This window comes from Ptychodera flava, chromosome 4 (genome assembly GCF_041260155.1).
Source record: "Ptychodera flava strain L36383 chromosome 4, AS_Pfla_20210202, whole genome shotgun sequence".
In the NCBI taxonomy this organism is placed as follows: domain Eukaryota; kingdom Metazoa; phylum Hemichordata; class Enteropneusta; family Ptychoderidae; genus Ptychodera; species Ptychodera flava.
In genome coordinates, this window is record NC_091931.1 from 47,356,766 (window position 1) to 47,379,189 (window position 22,424).

Genomic DNA, 22,424 nt, shown 5'->3' on the forward strand with positions numbered 1-22,424 from the left:
CTTGATCACCCTCCCTACATAGATTGTATGTTGAACTTGAGAACTAAGATGATTAGATTTTGTTGATAATCAAAGGCCAACATAGTAAATACAATCATGTACATAACATTATATAGGGCTAAGCCCTTGGAGTGGCGCCGGAGGTTAAGATTAGAAATTTTATTTCCATCTGACGATGCAGAGTCATCACTTACATGGTCAATAATAGTATTGATTCACGATTAGTGGTAAGAAAGAATAAAAGAGAATTAATTGTTACTTGCCTTAAAAATTAGTAGAACCACTACGCATTGCGTAAACAATAAATTCAAAAACCCAGTTTACCCTCTGATGAAAACAGTTCACACATGCTATCAGACAGGTACAGATTTTCTGTTTTATTTGCCACAAAGTTGGATATAAATTGGCAATTTTTCAATGGTAATAACCTAATGTGTTTAATAAGGGACGTATTGTGCCATCTTTATCGTTGCAATAGCAACTGTACCGCCCAACTTCCAGTGGCAAGCTGAAAACCAGCATCCTGACTAAAAACTAACAATTTTTGACACAGAGGGCGCACTAATATTAATTCCCAGCATTTGTCCTCGTTCATACACAGGACAGTTTTCTCTCTCTACTACCTTTAAAGATGATACCGGCATATCAATGACGAGGAGAAAAATGATATTCAGTACCTAATAGCATTGATATATTTTATAAATTGTGTGTTAAAATATAATATGCTGCACTTTTCGTATTTGTTTCTTTAAAAGCACTCAAAAAACATAGCGGTTCCCATGAATTCAGTTGGGTACACTTCCTGTTGCTTGCATAGTATATTATGAATCTGCACATGCGTAGTCAGTAAGCCGCTGGCGCAACTACTAACATCCATTTTCAATAGATTGCTGTGTAATGTTCAACATTCTGGTTACAAAATACTGTATTTCCCATGTGTCCCTGAGGAACAAGTACATAAATTCACTCACACACATTTAAAACTACAGGAGAGTATACCAGACATGAAATCAAACAACACTGGACTGCCTATGACATTTAAAAATTAAAAATGATTTCACAATCAAGTTTATTCAAGACTGCAATTATTCATAGATATGTGACAGGTAGTTGTGTTGATCTAAAGTTGGTAATCACTGGGGTTTAGGTAGCACACTGGGATCGACAGTAGTGATGTAGCATGAGAATTCCTTCTGCATCTGACGAACAAGACTATTGTCTTCGAAAGCTAATGCTAAATCACTACAGTTGATCTCAGTGTGCTACCTAAACCCCCGTGCAATTATTGAGAAAATAAAAGTACACAGGAGTCACAATAATTACAATCTTGATTTCCTAAAATTTAGTACAAAACTGAAATTAACTACAAGACAGTGCATGTGAGTAACTTGTGTCACCGAATTATTATCTTACAAATCAAGAAATACAAATATTCTGCTGTTATAGTTTCATTGTCACAACTGATACAGAAAAAAATGGAAAAAGGTACTGTCTACTTTCGCAAAAAAATAAGCGTTGCACATCAAAAATATGAGACTGGTACATCAACTGCACAGAATACTATCACATTATTTTTTAAATGTGATTTCAGAAGACTGCGGTAAGATTGTTCATTGAAGATTGCTAGAAGCTGTTTATTGCTGTTGCTATCTGTTCCCTTGGTTTGTCTTCTTACAACAAAGGTATTTTATCAGATGTGCAAAAAGTAACTCCAGGGCCAAGTCACACACAATTATATTGCTACCTTCTATGTCCTAGATGACATACTTGGCCTCTTCAATCAGTAGGGGTCAAAGATATATTACAAACTGAGTAGGTGATACAAAAAATCCATAGAGTGGAATTAAAAAAATTTGATCTCACAAGTTATGAATCTATGGTTCGCAATTAAATTGGAGATACAGAAAAATTTCAAGAATGGCCAACATTACACATAGAGCTCTCCAGGTATTGCTCACTGAATATGCATATTCAAAAAATATTAGTCACACTGTTTTACGGTGTGTGGGTGAAGTATCAGTAGACATCATGAGTGATGGGCCATACGGACTGACCAACGGACTTGTGAGGGCGCTATATTCTACACAAGCACCGCTGACTTAAGGTCATGAGGCACACTCCAAGAACTTGTACTGTGACTGGCTGGATCTAATCATGTCAAATGCTCTACACAGTTTATCAACATACCACTCTCTATCAAGGCTGACTACATTGCATGTGAAATGTAAATCACAAAACTTTAAAATGTACAATACATCAAAGCTGTTTTCATCGTTCAGATCCAAATTAATAAATAATTTGACAGAAAAAATATATAAACTAAACAAAAGCAAACTTCACAGATATTTCTAGTCTTCATACAGCTATGAGCTTTGAGGTTCTCTCCTTTGGTTTCAACATGTATAATTCCACTGTATCTCTGGCAGATGTTGTGTTCATGGCACAAAGAACAAACAGACGAATGCAAATCATCTAGACTTCATAGATTAACTTTCATTGCAATGTGGCACGATGTGCAACAAGGCGTGTCCATAGTCTTTTACCTTCTGATTTTATGAAATAGGAAAGTACTTAAGTGTGTTGATGTTAAATACTCATTCAATTTCCACTCTCAAAAGATTCCGCTTAGACAAGTACTATTAATTTAATAGCTTGAATGTGTAATTTCTACATCACCTATTTTTGTAAGAAATATCTGGTTAAACGCCTGGGCTGTCTACACATGCACTGAAGCTTTGGAATACAGTCACTGATTGGTTTACAAAAAGTCAAAATATTAACATCATCAAATCAGATGATGGTATATATACGACTGCTCAGCAGAATTCATAACTACAGACTTATATGCAAAGATGCTGGTATCTACTACTATTGCTAAGCTAATAAAAGTAGATTTTAGATCTAAGAAGTGTGTTTCTATGTAGGGTTAATTCTCTCTATTCTGTCCTGTTTCTTTGATAAAGTACTTGGGTGTTGCCATGTGATAGTGATGGCTTTCAGGATACCAGTGAGTCGGATAATATTCTCCAAACCTACAAAGAAACAAGAAATAGCGTCAATGACACTGAAACTGAAACCATGATAATGTATTTGGGAACCATTATCACAGTACTGTATATTTCTGATAACTCATTACGATTTGTATCATTGAAGATTCATCAGTTAAGTATCCATGTCTCCTATGTGTAGACGAATTCATAGACCAGTTGTACATATTCTGAAAACATACTTTTTGAGTATTCTTCTCATTTTTCATTTTAAATGATTTGGAAAATTATACATGATTGAGAGAGGAGATAGCATTTTTGTAAACTTCTCTGCGAAAATGAATTAATGGTCATGACCATTAATTCATATTCGCAATGGTTTCATTAATCGTGTGTAAAACCGTGGTCGAATATATGCATGGTCACTGATTCATTCAGTATCTTTCAACATGTCAAACAATATAAGTAGTATCTTGTATCAAACAAAATTCATGAAAAAATGGCTGACTTTATCCCTTTAAGAGAAGATGTATCATGAAAATTGTGTGAAAAAATACGAAAGCAATCCTCAAAAATCTACATGTGCAAACGAAACTTAATAATGGCATCCCTAATAAGCTGTACATAAAATATACATGTAAAAGCTGTCAGACCGGTGGTTTTGCAGAAGATTTTGATCAAAAATGAGAAAATTAGCCAAAAAAATTTGCATGGGCAAAGTCTCTTATCATTTGAATAAATACAAACTAGTTCATCCATAGTGACTTGCAAACCAAATCTGGAAGTGTTTGGAGAAGTGGTGTCAGAGAAGAAGTGCAAAGTTGACAGAGGACGAAGACGTTATCTCATATAAGTTGTGTGACAATGGAGCTTATGTAGATTATGTTGATCAGTGTTGGTTGTAAAATTCATGATTACTATACTGTCTTCGCAACTTAACCAAATGAATAGAAAGATAACCAATTGAAATTAGCAGAGATACGATTCCATTGTAGGAAACGAACTTTTGGCATCGCAAGAATTAAACACTGCCGTAAATCTAAATACATATCAAAAAGATTGGAATTTGAGTTGACTGAAGACAAGAAAAGGCCACTGCTATTGCTATTACCTACATTCCAGACCTCAAGGTTTGCAAAAGAAGACCCAAATGCAAGGTTGACTGCTTCAAATCCATCCATCACTGGTAAATATTTTCAGACTCACTGTTGTATTGCAAGAACATCCAATGCAATGAGTACCAACTGGTGGCCAGGAAAGAGCGAAAGAGTTGCTCTCTTTGCTGTCTGTTAACTTTACAAATCATTGATTTCGTGATGAAATTCATAACTGTATAGTGACTCCAAGTCTAGCGATTACTGCTGAAGGTCCTAAGTGAATATATCTCCATTTGTACGCCCAACATGCTCACAGTCTATGGCCTGGGAGGTAATTTACCTTCATCACTGTGTGCTAGATACATAGAGTCATGGACAGGCCAGAGTTGGTGGGCGTGGTATGCATAGTAAGGAAGTTATCAAAGTTTTAAAGCTGCAATTTTCAATTTCACTTTTTCGCATTAGCGGAGTTCTCCTCCCAGTCAAACACCTGGCCAGTACGATGTATGATTTCCATAACATTAACTGATCTCAACCTTTTGTCACATTTTGCTAATCCTGCAAACAGAGTTTATATAAGCGTTTGATTGACGGTCGGCTCAAATCGCCAACGGCCATTGATTCACCACCACCACCACCGTTTGATTTTCCTTAAAAATCGTCTTCCAATCGCGTTAGAATTTGAATATAACCACAGAGTTCGATCGCCAGCAACTTCGGGCTGGCCGCTTGGCAGTCTGTCTGCGTTTTTGCGGCCGGAAAAAACTAAAAGTGGCATTTTCTGGAGCATATGCCCGTGTGTTGCCTGTTTGGTGTCCACTTACACAATGAACATGGCCATAGCTTCGCACCATGTAAAGGGAGGCTCCGCTTTTAATATTTTCTGTTACATGGTTGTCTATATATATGATGACCATAGTGTTATATACCAAGATTTACTTTACTAAATCTGATGAAACTTGCCATATAAATTGTAATATACAAGAAATGATAATATTTGGAGCATCATGCCAATTAAATGCTGATTTGAATATTGTAATTAGTGACACAATTCTGTAAATTGGTTCACCAATTTTGATAAAACGTGCAGATATTGAAGTGACAGACATTTGATGGTGCTGCGAGACATTCAGCAGAGTCATGTCAATTAACAGCTCACAGTGTTGATGGTATAATCTGAACCAGATTTTTCATGCCTTTGTCACCTCAGTCCTGTGGTGAAAGAGGCTAGTGATAGCGCCACTGCTGTGTGGAGTGTGAATATGTTAGTAAAACTGCCATTTGAGGGCGCTGTTAGTACCATGTATATGTATGGAATGTGACTGGACACAGACATTGAATATTAAGTGGGATAACTATAAAAAGTCCTTGGTTCCAGCTTTTAAATTCAGACAAAATTGTCAGCAATGTGGTAAATGACTTACAAATTGAAGATTTATCATAGAGGTTTAGTCACAGAAAGTTAGTGATGGGAAATGCCACATCTGTGGGGACGAAGAGACCATTGAACATGCAATTTTTTATTGCAGATTGCAAACAAACTATGGGATATTGTTCTTAACAAAAGAGCATGGACTACATGAAGACACTGACTTGAAAAAAATGGCAATAACTGGAGCAGACATTGATGATTCAATCTCAGAAATAATATATTATATTACTTCTTATGTTAAATACACTAACTGGAATATACGAAACTCTGTGGTTTTTGATTAGATATAAGTTACAATCAATGCATATCTGATTCAGCTCAAATGCTGCGTGTCAGCATGGTTAAACACACCATATCTTCTGCAACTGCACACATGGGGGCGCACTTTCTGCTCCACTACCACTCTTAGGTATCGCTCTTACACAAACAAATCCATACTGTACCCCTCTTCTACAAAAACATTTCCAGGAAAATTTATATATTGAATAGTAGGGCAACACTCCCAAACCTAATAGCATCTAGACTGTATCAAACCAAAGGAGCAATTTCTCCAAACATTCTGTAATCAACTTTTATCATCAATGATGTGTTATTCAGATCAGACTACTTTTATTCTAAAAACATATTAGCATATTAATCATACAGACATCTTTCTGCACTATGCGATGAAATTTAAGAATGAAACTCATCAGCCACTAATTACCATATCCTGAAATTAATCACAAAAATTAATGTAACTTGCTACTCATGCTTATGTCACATACCATTCTATGGTAAAGACTAGTTGAACTAAATGACAGCGCTGACGCACTACTACACACGTGAGCATGTTCAGTTCAAATCTAGTTTTCCAAAACATGTAGTTTGTCTTTGAAGAAATTCACCTATTGTTTTCTGGTTGAAATTTAGAAGTAATTATCAGTATGGTCCATATTTTCAAAGACGGTGGTGTTATGGATGTTATTTCCAGCTGGTAGTGGTAGTCAGTGTACCATCTCACTTTGTAACATGATCTGCGGGAAAATCCACTGTAGCCATGGACAACTGGCAGTGTTCTTGTACTTATGAGAGCCTTATTATCAGTAAAATAAACCACCAAATACTTTCAATCTCGCAATATGACTGGCCTTTTTGCTAGTCATTTAGCCGTATGCAAACCCGAGGAATTTGCATGCACTGCAATAATTATTGTCAATATGCACAAATACACTGTCTTACATGAGTAAAATAACAAGAATCATTGCAATGTATTGTGGGTGAAGACGCTATCAATGAAAAGACTCTGAAATGCCTGGTAGACTCTGGTTAACCCAAAGTAGATCTACATAAATCAACAGTAGAAATGTACGGCGTGTAACAAAATGTGTGACCAACGTTGTCAGGGAGTAATACTGTAAAAACAGACAGCAAACGCGTGAACATTTGGATGACTGTTCCTTGCCCTTTCCAGTGAGACGACATACAATTGTATCAAATTACCATTCCATGTAAATGGCTTATTACCGGTGAGTTAATCCACACTGGGACATGATACAGTGTGGACATGGGAGTCTCGTAAGAAAAGCTGCACTTGTATATACCAGTTGTGGCTAAAACACAACATTGATTAACTGAACAATTTTTGGTAACTTGATTTTCAACTTTCAGCATGTGCAATCAGGCTTAGCAAATCCATCCATTCAATATTTAATGGTTCCTGGAGCAGCATGGATGCAAGTCCAGTTTGCTTCTTTGGAAAAATTCTTTGATACACACATGAATATGCTTTCACAGGTCTTTCTGACCAGTAGAATGGCAACTCACTGGTCTGTCTTACCAGTAGAATGGCAACTAACTAGTCTGGCTGACCAGTAGAATGGAAACTCACTAGTCTGTCTGACCAGTAGAGTGGCAACTCACTGGTCTGGCTGACCACTAGAATAGGAACTGACCAGTTTCTTTAACCAGGAGAATGGTACTCTGCTGGTTCAAGCTATTTCTTTGTCTATCTAACTGTATAATTTGTTAATTTCTATTGTTTGAAAGGAGGAAATGCCTGATTACAAGATAACTGAATGCAGAAAAATCTTCAATTAACATGAAAAGTTGGAAAACTTACTCAGATGGGAAATGTAGCGATGAATCAACATCCTCAACTTTGATTGTTTTGATATCATTATCTTCATAGTTGTCAGGATCATCAGGAATACGGAACTTTGCCATTTGAATTTCAGTGTCTGTTATCCTGGAACGTGAGATGCGGGCATAACCGACTCTGGAAAAGACAAGAAAAATTAAAGAATTTTAACAAAAAATGGTGGAAGAGGTGCTAGTAGATGAAGCATTCACACTGAATTTGACTGAAGACTCAATTTGCCATGATAGTCAGAAGTTCTAGCCCACTGTGATACACCTTAACAAAACTTTACTGTAGACTTAAAAAGGCACCTTCTATCACTTGAGTGGGTCTACTGAGATAAAGTCTAAATATGACATATCTTACATCTGATCTGAAATAAAATCTAATATAGAAATTCAGTTATTTTATTTTTCTCATTCGTTGAGATTCTAATTAATTTTAATTTTTGTTGGTGAGCAGTGAAGATGCTTAAGAACAAATACCGTTAACTTAGGGAACATTGACCAAAACAGAGTACCAGTAATGCTCACCTTATAAGTTTTCTATACATTATGTACAGACAGAATCTTTTCTTGTCTTCTGAATCAATATCCTGTGACAAAATGTAAAGAATCATAAGTTTTTCATCACAACCAATCTGGACACCCAAGTGATTTCCCAACTACTAACATTAACTTGCTGAAAGTAACATTTCAACACCACTCAGAAACACACCGAGGTCAGCTTGACATAAATGATATTATATCTAAAGTAACCTCCACCCAATGTAATATTATACATGGCTGCAATTCATATTTATGCAATTATTTGTTGTATCATGTACCATCAGATACTCTTTGCCCAAAACAAGGTCAGCCTGAGTAAAAACAACCTCCTCGGAATATATCAATTGCTTTCTTTTAACTCATCTGTAAGTATTCCAATTCTGTAAATGAATTGACAGTGGTTGACAATCCATGAGGTTTTACAAGTTCATTTATTTGGTTTTTGAAGTAAATTCTGTAAGAATTTATGAAAATTTCACGGTGAAGCCCCGAGGTACATCAATTTTCAGTCGCAGTCCATGTAACCAGGATCGGCAGTGTCAATATAATTAGCTGATCATACTGGCAGTGTCAATATAATAAGCTGACCATACATATCCACCTGTATACCAATAACTTAACCAATACACTGATGGAATGCTAGGCTGTCAATACTTGCCATATCTTTGTTACACAAACTTTCAATCTCTAATTGACGTTATTGTAACTACTGGAGAGATAACAGTTCAAGCATTTGGTCACAGATACACAGAGTGTCTTGGCTTACCTTTAGTTTTCCCCAGCTTGTAAGAACCCTGTAGTCCCTACTGCCAGGTTTGGAGGTCACATATCCCATGAACACCAAGGGCCGAGTGCTGTTTCGTGTAATGTTGGCTAAGTACTGTGTCTGTAACTTTCTGTCAAGGTCATCGCTGTGAAAATGGCAATGATACAGTTATCAGTTATCAGCAGAGCAAGGTAAAGTATCTGATACGGTAGTTTGCAGTTTGAATTTTGCTTTGAATGTAAGAATGCGTTAAAAGATTTGTTGCATAGTTGATTTCCTACACTGCTATGAGATTACTGACTGTCGTTTTTATCTGCAACACTTTTCTCTGGAAGATGTTCTTCAATATGAAGTTGAACGAGCATTCTGCTGGAAGTGGCACACTGCCACAAGTGTGTCATAAATACAGGGTCCATACACTCAAAGTCACTACAATTCAAGAACATTTTCAGCTATTTTCAAGGACTTTTTTCAAAAGTCTGCTGTTTATATTTGAATATGTGTAAGGCATGATATCCACTGTGTCATGTGACTGTTACCGACACTGACTGGATTAAGGGGGTACTGCACCTAACACACCATATTTTGCTCAAAAATCACTTTTTTTGCAAATATTCATTCAATTTTAATTAATTTGTTAACCAAAGCTTAAAATACTGGTTGGGTTCATCAATTAGCTTGTCAAGCAGTCGTAATTTGCTTGATAAAGCAGTATTGACTTATACTAATGTATGTAAATCACCCGATTTCCTGGCTTCTCTTTTCTCCCAATTTCATGATTTCCAAAGAATTTAACTCCACTCTGGTTGGGTCAAATTTCTGAAATTTTCACATTATCTTCTTTAAATGCTATATAACAAAACAACTATTTTGTTTGGCAATAAAGTTCTAAAATTTTGATTCAGAGGCATTTTCGTTTTGCTATTCATGTTTTTAATCACTTTTTTGAGAGTCAGTTTTGAGTGTCAGTCTTTCAACCTATACCATTTTAGAATGAGGATAGATAATGCAAAATATATAAAATAGTCATTTTTTCTACATATAATCTTCTTTCAAGTGAAATATTACATTTCAGAAAACAGTGTCAACAGTTTGACTAAATTAATTTTTATCATTAATACCAAAATTTAATTTTTAACCCCAAATTTACATCCCTTCATCCTTCAAGTTAACTATTGCTAGCATACTAACTTTAGATTCTCTGCTTTTTCAAAATATACAGTATGAAGAGGTTTTCTTGTAATCTTAGATGAGAAATATCCCTTTAAAAAAAAGTGTGTTGGCAACATGACACTATACTACCCGTTGGTAATACCTACCCATCATTGCCATTGTGTGAAGTGACAAAATCAACCAGTGTTCCTGATATATTGAGTACAGCATGCAGAGCAGGTCCTAACTCTCCATGGGGTGAAGGCATCAGGTGATGGGTGGATACCACAATGGGATATTTGGACATAAGATTGTTTCTGTAAATAAATCAAAATGGGTTAAACTCATAAGATTATAAATCAGACTTTGTAAAATGCAACAAACTATACTTTACAGCTTTTTTTAAAAGAGCAGAACAAAGACAGTAATTTAATTTAATATTCTGACAGATCGAAAGGATACACAGTGCATGTGACTTACCCCCATGTATGGGACCTTGTTGATGGTCCAAAGTCAGAATACATCTGGAGTTTTTCTGACATCCACATGGTGATGTCATTGTTACCAAGGAATGGTTTTGAAGCATCACTCTCCAAGAATGAGATCACATCAGCTTCTGCAATGAGAAAATGGTCAAAAAATATATGGTGACAACATGATATTAAGAGTGACAGATAGAAATGACAACTTACAATCATGTAACAGGATCAAGTCATGCATTGTTGACTTTTTGCTTTTGACGATACTGCATATAGATATGATAATATAAATGCAATACATATATTCATACATTGTACATGTATGTGTGTGTGTCTACATGCATGCACCATACATGCACATACAGATACCTATGTATGTAAATGCATAAATATACATGTTTAAACATACCGGTAGATACAAATATACATCAATTTGGAGATACATATCAAAACTGCTAAAGGTTTATCACATGTACTGATTATGTTCATTCCTACCTGTATCATTGAGTATTGTAGCTGCTTTCTCAAAACTTGGCCATCCATCATTGTCATACATAAACCTTACAGACCATATCATTGAACTGAATACCTTGGGATCATCCTTGACTGGTGGCCTGATATGTCTCTCTGGGGCCATACGAACAGCAAAGCCTAGCAGGCCTACAATGGTGATCAATGACAGCACTGAAATCCATAGAGAGAGAAAAAGATCTATGAATTAACAGGAACAACAGTCTTTTAACGACATGACGAGATAGTATCTCTCAACCATTATTTCATATGGCACCTGTTTCCAATGTGAAATAGTGACCAGACTTGTGATATGTGGGCAAACATTTCAACTTGCACACTGAGGTCTCTGTTCACATGGAATCACACAGAGAAAAGGTCCAAATATGGATTAAGCATGACGTGGCATTGATCCAAAAAGGAGTATGGAGTATAAAGGTTCTACCCCGGAATAAAAAGAACGCGATACGTACTAAAGACTCAGTATGCCCAAGAGATCATGTGATGGCAGTACAAACAAGCCAACATGTGTACTGTCGCGTATGGAAATACACGTACGTCCATGCATGTTTGTGCATGTGTGTTTGTTTGTACTGTCGTTCATTCAAATTCCAGGTTTGATCTATTGGGTGTTGGTGTTCAGTGAGGGCCAGGGATACTGGTATCTTCCAAAGCATTCATGAAAAATGAAAGAAAGGAACTGTAGATATGTGATACTTCTCTCCTGGTTAATGTCATTGCATGTCAGTAGCACAACACCAAGACAGTGTTTAAACCGTTGTCTCTGTGGTACAAAAACTCAGCAATTCACGTATTGAAATATATTCTGAATCCTGAATTGAAGTGTGATTGACATTGGAACAGACATTCTGGTGTTATTGAAATAGATGGAGACTTACAAACTTTGAAATCTGCATAAACAGTGTACGGACCACTGCCATCAATGTTGGTGTACGCAATGTGAGTTGTGCTTGGATCATCATGGTCTTTAGAATCACCACGTCCCATTGCAAAACCAATAAACAGAACCACCATCACCATCAACATGAATGTACGTTCTCTGTGAAAACAGACATCATACACAAGAAAAGATTAATTTTTCATTTTTTACTTTGAATAAATTAGGTTTGTTTAAAGGTTTATCAGCTTCATCTCTGACTTCACTAACAGTGCACAACTTTAAAAGGCCAACAAAGGATTAAAATCACATACATAGTTATGGCACTCGAAACTAATGAAAGAACCAGGGATTGAAACTGTCCCTAAAGGTAGCATACACTTTGGGAATGGTAGATATTTGATATTTGGGATCTGAAATATTTTCCAATACTTTTCTGGTCTACCAGTACAGCTTGTGGGTGCTTATTTTAAAGCTCTTGCAATAAGAAACAATTTCACTAAGTTTTCAAAAAATTTCAAAACTTTTAATTTCCCCTAGACTTAACATAGGGATGGTGGCCATTTTGAATTTCAAATATCAAGAAATATTAGGTTATTTGTTTATCTAGTACCCAACTCTGCACGGTGACTCCTGATGTTGATTCTAGATTGTAACAGATTAGTTGAAAGTTTTACCAAGGAAAGTTTGAGCAAAAGTTTAAATCTTTCACTTTTTAGGTATATACTACCTTAATTCATCACAAGAGTTTTCTCACATGCTGGGATTGGCAATATAATGACACTTCAACTGATTAACCCTTTGCGTGCTGTAATTTTTCCCTCCAAAGTTTCAGTGCAATACTTTGCAAATTTTTATGAATTTTTCTGTAAGTTTTTGATATTTTAGACCAAATGGACATCACATTTCTTTGTCTACATTTTTTGATCAAAATTTTGGCAAAAATCCGAAAAAAAATTGGATTCTGTATATTTTATAAAGGCAACTAAAATTGACTTTGGTGCTAAAAGGGTTAACATGTATGCTTTCTTTATATTGATTTATAGTACCAGTGTAGTAAAAATGGATGGCATGTTATCAATGAAAATACATACACATCTGCTCTTTCTGAAAGCTTACTACAGTTGGTGTGAAAATGTAAGCTCATGTGCACTTAGTGTCATCTACTCAACATTGCAGAAAGAGGTTAGGCCTATTGGCAAAAACAATGTACACTGACTTACACAAACACACATACACACACAAATGCATACCTTGTTAATTCTCCACCTGGTACAAAATTGTAAGCTGTTACCCAGACACACAAAAGCTGCTCACACAGGTACGTCAGGAAAGCCAGGGATGCTGTGCGCGCTACAGGTGATGAGGAAAACCTATCCGACATCTCTGGCCATATGGATGCCACATAAAGTGCAAGGAAAATTGCACACGATAAGCCAAAGTAACTTGTCAGGTACATGAGTCCAATGGCACTGTGGCAACACACAAACCACCACCACATGTAATTCTCTGGTAAATGTTTTTTACTCGAAAGAAGGAATCCTGTGGTCAGCTCTATCAAAATGGCAGCCCTGTTGATGAAGATCATACATGTATATTTTGTCATGGTCAGTTGAAGATTATACTGTATATTTTGTCATGGTCAGTTGAAGATCATACATGTATATTTTGTCATGGTCAGTTGAAGATTATACTGTACATTTTGTCATGGTCAGTTGAAGATCATACATGTATATTTTGTCATGGTCAGTTGAAGATTATACTGTACATTTTGTCATGGTCAGTTGAAGATCATACATGTATATTTTGTCATGGTCAGTTGAATATTATACTGTATATTTTGTCATGGTCAGTTGAAGATTATACTGTACATTTTGTCATTGTCAGTTGGTTCCTAAGAGTTACATATTAACGCAATCATGTTAGGGAGACAAGTGGAAAAGTTACAGTTGTTCTAATATCAAGGCAAAATTTATGTCATGAACAGATAAATACACTGAAAAAATAAGTCTAATCTTACATGTACATCTACATGTATCAAAATAGCATACTCACCATGTTATGAAATGCTACTACGGAATGAGGTTAGCCATCATTTAACTTTAGAATTACTTTATTATTCATTAGATATTATGTGATGGAAAGATTTCAGACTTGGTTGATGGGTGCATCTAATTTATCGCTGTGGTCAACCAACCTTTGTCGTGAAAAATAGTTGACAAGACCCATCTGCTACTATACAGTAGATGTTTATTCTTCCTAACGTTTCGGACATACACGGACGACCTTGTATGTCAGAAACGTTAGGAAGAATAAACATCTATTGTAGTGTAGCAGATGGGTCTTGTCAACTATTTTTCACACCTCATGTATCCATTTTCTGTAAGTACCAACTGCAAATTCCACATATGGACTGTGGTTGGACTGACCCACTTGATATTCACCACTACCTTTGTTGGTTTGGAAATGGTAAGAGTGTTTACACTTAGTGACTTACCCCCAAGGGTTTGGTTTGGGTCCAGGGCTGGGATATCCAAACACAACCCATCTGCATGGCACAGATACTTCACCGAACAAAAAGTGGGTTAAAAACATGAGACTGCCAAACCCAAAGGCACAAAGGTGCCATTTTGGTGTTTTGTCAGTTGTTGATTTAGTTTCTGGCCATAAGTATTGATCTGTAAACAAGACACAAATGAAACCAGTATCATTGTAACTGTGCTGCACAACTGTCACAATTCTGTTTATTTCAGATAGCAAAGATTGAAAGTCAACACAGGATGATCTCAATATTTGATTCAGGCAGGATTTGTTGGAAAAGGCAACTATATATACATAGACAGTAATAATTGTCTATTGAGAAAACCATTAGGAACACCAAATGTGTTAATAGACAGTTCTCAATATACAGCTACAATTCATTCCCATGAATAAGATTCTCCATTACTGCACATTTGGTGTCACCAGAAAGGAGCTTGTCGAAAGTAAGTTTTGGCATAACCAAAACTTTGCATCAAACTGCTTAGTAGGGCTATTACTTGTTACCAATATGTGTGAAAAAATTAAAAAATACCACAATTATATGGTGTCGCTCAAATTTGATCAGAATTGGTATATACCAGTATGGGTTACCAATGATCAACAATAAATGTTGTTTCTATCTGTTCAGTGGAGGAAAATTCTACGTTGATGTTATGACAATGATTTCTGCACAGTACAACCAGAAAAACAACAAGAAATATTTAAACCAGAAAAACAAGAATGACAAAAGTAATTAAGGTCTGAAACTTTAGGTACTGGAGGTAAACTTTAGCAACATGCATAGCAGAAACAAGTCCCTCTTAGTTTGAGCATAGACGGTCTTCCCCCTCTACTGTCTATGGTTCAGCTGGTCTGTTAATATGTAACAGTTCATAAACAATGACAGGAAATGACTCAAGATCAGTGGAGTTGGCCAGCTGTTTCTTACTGGCATGCCATCACTCCTGCACATTTGCAGGATTTCACTTTTTCTTACCTCATTTGCACATTTTTGACACTGATGTGTTCATTTGAACAAATTCACATCTCAACCCCTGCATCTACCTGTACACCAAATACTGAGATGGTAGCTTTGGTGGTATGGGGGCCTTTGTGTGTGACGGACATAAATCCGCACATACATACCCACAAACATACAGACATACAGACGCCACCAACTCATCACATAAGCTCTTTTTGGTATATACAAAACCAAATATGAGTTAAAAATAGATATATCCACAGATATTTAGTTTATTACAGTTTTTTGATTCACAGACATTGTCAACCTTACAATCACGTAGCATTTTATTGTCAAAGTTCATCAATTTAGTTCACGAACAATGCATAATTTTTGCTTATTTCACTCCAGATCTTGTGCAATTTTCATACTTGGTTCTGAAATCATCAGAAATATCCTCAATTTTCTATCTTTGGTAACCATACACTAATACTGTTATATTACTTTATCACATGAACTGGCCCGAATTCCCACCTGTGTGACGTAGAACAGGACGGATAAGAAATCCGAATTACCCCTGTTGTACGTCATCAACCGGAACTTTTTCCTTTCATGGTACCGTTCATACATGCAGGCGTCGCGACACGAACATATTTGTTGTGATCGATGCCGTGCTAGTGCACGTTATTTTTAAAAAAAGGTGACCCGATAAATCCAGACATGGAAACATAGAAGGCATATTTGTCCAACGAAATTTCAAGTCGCTAAAACAGTAGCTTTTCCAGAGAATCGAATGGAGATACCGACGATCGTTATTTTAATGGCTCAGTAACGTCTCGGCTCCAGTCGAGTCGTGTGGACGTCGTACCTGGCGACCCCGGTTGGCAATAAAACCGAAACCTACACCTCAAACTGAATAAATGAGTAAAGTACAATCTTCGGGAAAGCGACATAGGAGGCACAAGCCTAAAGTCATTCGACTAACAACGATCAATTTCCTTAATCACACAAAAACTCCGTAAAGTCTCGCTCGGAATCAAAATTGCAGCGCGGCATAATGTAGCGAAGAAATAAGCTGTCGAGCTGTGTGCAGCGCTGTGGAATCCCATGTACTTCGAAAGTTGACTCAGACAACACTCAAAACAGGGTTTCCATCAACAAAATCAGGATGTATCCATGGACGAGATATGTGTCAATGCAAACATCAAAGTTCGTAAGACGAAAACATTGATGACCGAGATCGGGATTGACGAGTTGACACCGGCAGAGACCGGTGACCCCCGCCGGTGACGGCAACGTTGTGGGCACAGACATGCAATGAGTGTGTCATCGAACGGAATCTTTCGCGCTCGCAAAGGTCGTAAACTTGTGTGATATTTTGAAAGCCACGGCATCTCTGAGAATGAGAATTACTGTTTCGATCGTGTCGTCTCATTTACTTCATAAATATAATTGTAAATATTCTTAAGTAACTCTGAATACTATGATTATCCGTCGCTAGCACGGTGAAAGCTATGTGCGCCGATGGCCAACTTGCCTTGGCATCGGTACAGCGAGAGACAATGATTGACACGTTCATGTGACCGAATCCGTACGTCTGGTTGGTGGAGATACCCTTTAACGTAGCAAATTTCAGCTTGATGGGATTTATGAATGAAAGTATCTACAGGGTGACGGGCTGCTTTACTCTTTAAATGAAAGTAATCCGCGTAGGTAAAACACAAATCGCGACGAAATTCATGCAATTTGTTACGATAATTTTGATCTTTCTACGTTAAAAGAAAAATAAGAAGACTGTTCATGTGATAAATATATAATCCCATGGTATTTTTCTCTGTTTGACGTCATTGTATACTCGTGTTTTTCGCGGAGCCGCACAACTTCTCGCCTTCGGCTCGAAGTTGTACGGCTCCGCGAAAAACACTCGTATACGATGACGTCAAACAGAGAAAAATACCATGGGATTATATATAAGAATACCATTTGGGTTAATGTAGATTGATGATGGATACATTGACAGATTCCAAGATGTATCACGTGTAACTCGCTTTGACCATGAATACAGGCATGTCTATGCTTTTCTGATGAAGGGATCAATATCATCGTAGCTAGTGTAATCAGACGCATCTGTATGACAACACATATAGCCTGCAATCTGGAGTTTCACAACACGCTGCCATTTCTTTGTACAGTAAAATAAAGTGTTTTTACTCACATGCTATGAATCTATCGAATACAGCAATGACTCCTAAAGCCAGTATTACTATGTTACTGGTGTGGTCAGTCCAAGCAGGTGTCAGTGATACATACCATATTCGACTTGATAACAATGCCATAAATCCCAACATGAATCCCCAGAATGACACCGACCTAATGAGATGAAAATTATCAATATCGTTTTCCATGATGATCACAAACACAGGATAATACAGGAAATATTGTGATGCATACTACTAAAGCTTTGGAAATATCATTCACTTTCTTATACCCATAACGTAGTTTAACATCAGTTGACCTTTAACACTGAATAGTGAAATCTTATGAAAACCTCTTCCATATGATTCAAAAGCTAAACTTGTCCACAAAGAGGGTGGGAACTTGGAATATAAATTACATGCTCTTTATTTTTCAAGCTAAAATTTATTCACAAAATGAAACTTTCATGGCATATATATCCACTATTCACATGGGCTGTTTTTTAATTTTTTTTTCCTCAAAGATAAACTTATTCCTCCATTAATATTAAAAGTTAAATCTACATAAATGTAAATCAAACTATCCCCATGAACTATTTCTTCTAAAAGTTAAATTTATTTTAACCTTTAATATGGAAAGTCAAATCTCCATAAATGTAAATCAAACAAATTAAAGTACAAAGGATTGGTCTATAAAAAGTAACCACTAGACATGAAGGATGAAATAATATCAATATAATTTTTTCCGAAGCGTCAAGAAGTAGCGCCCTCAAGACCCAATTCACGATAAGCTTTCCGTTTCCAAATTTTCTTACCTCTGGTATGCTGCCTTGTTAAACCAGCTGGCACATAGAAGCAGAACAGCACAGAAGTTTCCGAAAGCCAGTAAAAGGAGTCTGTTCACTGTTGATGTAGTTTGGAATGATGCTAAACTTGCCACCAGGCCCAACCTCAATATTGTCAATCCAGGTTTGGTTTGAAGGAACCGGAAGAGGGGTCCAATTCCACATAGCAATGGTGCAATGGGCCAAATAATTCCAAATGCTTCATAGCCTGAGATTTCAAGCACTTGCAATGGGAAAAACCATATCATGGCACCAAACGAATGTACAACTGACCAGAATATGTATCCTGTGAAAACAACAATATGAAATTATGAAGTGTTGGCATCTGACAAAATATATGAAATAATAGAGCAGTCATAACTGTAAATACCTACTCAGCTGAAAAGAAAGTAGGCTCGAGGCCAACTTCCAAACAGACTATCATGGCCAAAATTTTGCTTTGGCCTACACTCTGATGAAACAATTTATGTTTTCAGTTCAAAAGAAAGATCTGGCATCTATTTTAACTAGGTCATACTGAGTACGATCTATGTGCTCAGAAAATACTAAGCAGCAGAAAACCTCAAATTTTTTATTTGTGTTTGCTTTTGTGTTGTGTGATTTTGCATCAGATGATGCAGCAAGTGCCAGGGATTGGGTTCAGCTGATGGGAGACATGTCATGGCTGGAACTCTGCTTACTTGCTCTTGTTCTGCTCTGATCATATCCATTGGCTAACCCTAATTTTGCACCAGATTCAACAAAGTCCATGGCTTTCACTGAAGTATATATTTCCCTCCATACAATTACATGTACATCGGGGAAAACTTTGGTTCAGAACACTACAGCTGGCAAATGACCACTCTAGAGCTTGGGAGGGGGTCAAGATACCAACATTAAATTTCTATTTTTGGATTAGCATAGCCTGCATTATGTGCATACTGTTAGTTTCAAAGTTTTCACACCTTTGAAAGTCTACTTGAATTCAATATTTTTTAAAGATCAGCTAGGCTGAAAAAACAACCGCAGCTTTTAATCTGAAAATTTTTGTCCATTCTGATTTTGACAACCCTTCCAAAGATCTACTGATGGTCAATATCAGCTTGGCTGAAAAAACAACCGCAGCTTTTAGTCTGAAGATTTTTGTCCATTCTGATTTTGACCACCCTTCCAAAGAGATGCTGATGGTCAATCCCTTAGAAATGCCACAGAAACACCTATAGCATCCCAAGATTTACTATTATGGTCAATCTGTTAGAAATCCCTTTCCCTACAAAAACACCTTAAGCCTCCCAATTACTTTTTGTCCTTTTGCATTACGATTTCCTTCTATATTTCCTTGTATTTATTAAATAGTCCGTATAATTTTTTATTACTTTTAGTTAGTATTTATGAAGTCTGTATTATCTTTTATTCCCTTCTCAATTACCCTGGAAACTGGTGTGTGTTAAACAAATGTAGAATTTAATTCATGTGGTAGTGGCCATCACATGTAAAACAAGATTTTGTCCCCAACAAAAGATATTAGGGATAAGAGGCCCAAAAGAGTGTCAGTCTTTCTTACATGCAACTTTGAAGATTCTATTTACAAGTTGCCAGTGCACGGCGGATTACCTCTTTGAGTGCCAAAGTCCATTTTTGTCATCCTTATAACCGTGTCCTTATAAAATATACCTAAGTCAATTTTGTCACATTTTTGTCTAAATTTTGATAAAAACTGTGGCCAACGAAATGTTTTGTTCATTTGGTCTAAAATTATCAGAAAAATTACAGAAAAGTTCATAAAAATTCGTAAATGTTGCACTAAAACTAGGGTGACCGGACGAGAGGTCCTCTATTCCCTACAATGGAGCTGAGACAAGTTTTCTGAGAGTGAATGCTCTAAATCGAAGGCTTAAAGGGGGACCCAGGTAGTGATATATTGTACAAATTCACCTTAAGTATACAACAGTTGTGCACAATTATGTCTGTGAACAAGGTAATGACGTGAAAATCTTGAAGTTTATGAACACATTTTGTCAACAAACGTCAGAGGGGACGCCATCTTGGAAGTCGTCTACTCGCGCGTGAACGGTCACTATGAGAGATCGCGTGAACGGAAACACTTGCATTTCACATTGAATGTTGTGAAGACTAGGAAGTCAAGATGAGTGCAAAAATTTCCTAAAAAGGTCTTTTTTCTTCCGAGAAACTGCTGACGAAATTTTTACTTTGAAACCTCTATGACTTTTGGCATCGTTTTCCAAGAAGGGAAGGAATGGCCATGCGGGCAAATTGTACCTTAGACATTTTTCTACCGGTTCTCTGCTCTAAACAGGCTCAGCTATGCAGCGCAAATTAGCGCCCACGGTTTTCCCAAAGCAGGAAGTAAGGTTCGCAATAGTGCCGTACTTGAACAACGTGCTTTTTCACCCGTGCGCACCTGTCTCTGACCAGAAACAATGGCTTGTGTCCACGATACTGTAAACACAAAGGTCAGCGTGAGGACAATCTTCCATTTTCTTTCACTGGAACTTATCAACCCATACAATATTCTCACAGAAATAATTTGTAAACTATCAATGCACCTTTCACCAGAATCATTATCGTACAGTTAGTCATCTTTAAGCCATTTTAACAATATTTGATCCGATTTTTGGTCACAATGTCTCATTATTCCTCATTACTATATTCTCAGGGAAAGAATTTGGAAACTTTGATTTTCCAGAGGCTGCCAAATTGTGATCATGCTAATTAGCCAAATTATTTTTTCAGATTTGGACTTTGTACCAACACTTTCAACAGGTGCCATCAAGATTTTGGCAAAAAATTTCAGTTTTACAAATAGTCCGGTCACCCTACTAAAACTTTTGTGGGAAAAAATACAGCACTCAAAGGGTTAATTCTTCACCGAGACATTCATCACTTTAATTCTTTTCTGAAATGCTACAGTGAACCAAAATATACTGAATTCGTCATTGCTTTCCCCCTTCTAGTACAACCACCTGGTACCTTAATCATCAATATTTCAATCACTACAGACACTCAGCTATGACGTTGTTCTGACATCCATAACAAACAAAAAGAATGTACGCCTTGGAATTGAATGGAACAATGGGCACGCTACGAGCTATTAAAAGTTAGTTAAAAGTCAACGGTGGTTTGAACGGCAATCTCGATTGAGTAAAAATGCATCAAACTGAACAAAGTGCCGAATCCTACCGCAGAACTGCCATAGGTACACATACTATGGTCATGGTTCCATTGGAGGGACTGCGATTCATACGCTGCACTCGACATGCAGTTGTAGCCCTGTGTGTTCCCGACGTTTATACGGGTGCACTGGTCACTGGACTCTGTACATCAAACTTACCTATGACGGCTTCCGCAAAAAGCGGTCGAACAAAACTAACACCGAGTCTCTGCTCATTCTCTGCCTTCCCTTCACTTTCAGGTTCAACGTCTTCCACATGGGGCTCGTTCTTTACCTCTTCTTTCGTGGTTTCTTTACTCTCGGTCGCTGCTCCACGCTTTCTGCGTGACGCCATGTTGGAGGTTAACAGCAGAACACATCACTCTCCATAGGTCAAAGTGTGGTGGCGCGCAACAGGAATCCCCTTTCATTTTATTTTCAGCACAACAACTTTTGTTTCATGTGCCATTCGTTAGAGTCAATTGTGTTTGTAGCTCTCTATAGTAGGATTCCGAGACAGTCTGATTCTCTGGTAAACTCCTACAATGACATAGTTATTCTTTTACTCTAGACGGTTTTAAAATATTTCAAAACTCTGTTTTCTTAGAAAATGTATTTGTTAAAGATTTTACTAGTAGGCTAGACTTGGTTCAAGTCTGTGATTTGTAAATGTTTGAGTGGAGTGAACGCAATGTTTTGTATTTTGCTTTCATGTGAAACGCGCGCGTGAATGGACGCGGTGAGTAGGGTGAACGCGATGAGTGGAG

At 37.0% G+C, this 22,424-nt stretch overlaps 1 protein-coding gene across 1 annotated transcript; it reads right to left on the reverse strand.

Annotated features, from left to right (window-relative positions):
• Positions 1–1,032: 1,032 nt before the first annotated feature.
• On the reverse strand, positions 1,033–22,044 carry LOC139132005 (PGAP2-interacting protein-like). The gene is made up of 13 exons (XM_070698358.1): positions 21,838–22,044; positions 18,477–18,792; positions 17,682–17,836; positions 14,483–14,663; positions 13,239–13,556; positions 11,987–12,147; positions 11,073–11,261; positions 10,579–10,714; positions 10,266–10,415; positions 8,947–9,091; positions 8,166–8,227; positions 7,615–7,770; positions 1,033–3,032 (listed from the first exon to the last, which is right to left on the reverse strand). Exons 1-13 carry the CDS (start codon positions 22,010–22,012, stop codon positions 2,927–2,929), a joined length of 2,250 nt encoding a protein of 749 aa, XP_070554459.1. The 5' UTR covers positions 22,013–22,044; the 3' UTR covers positions 1,033–2,926.
• Between the last annotated feature and the right edge of the window lie 380 nt (positions 22,045–22,424).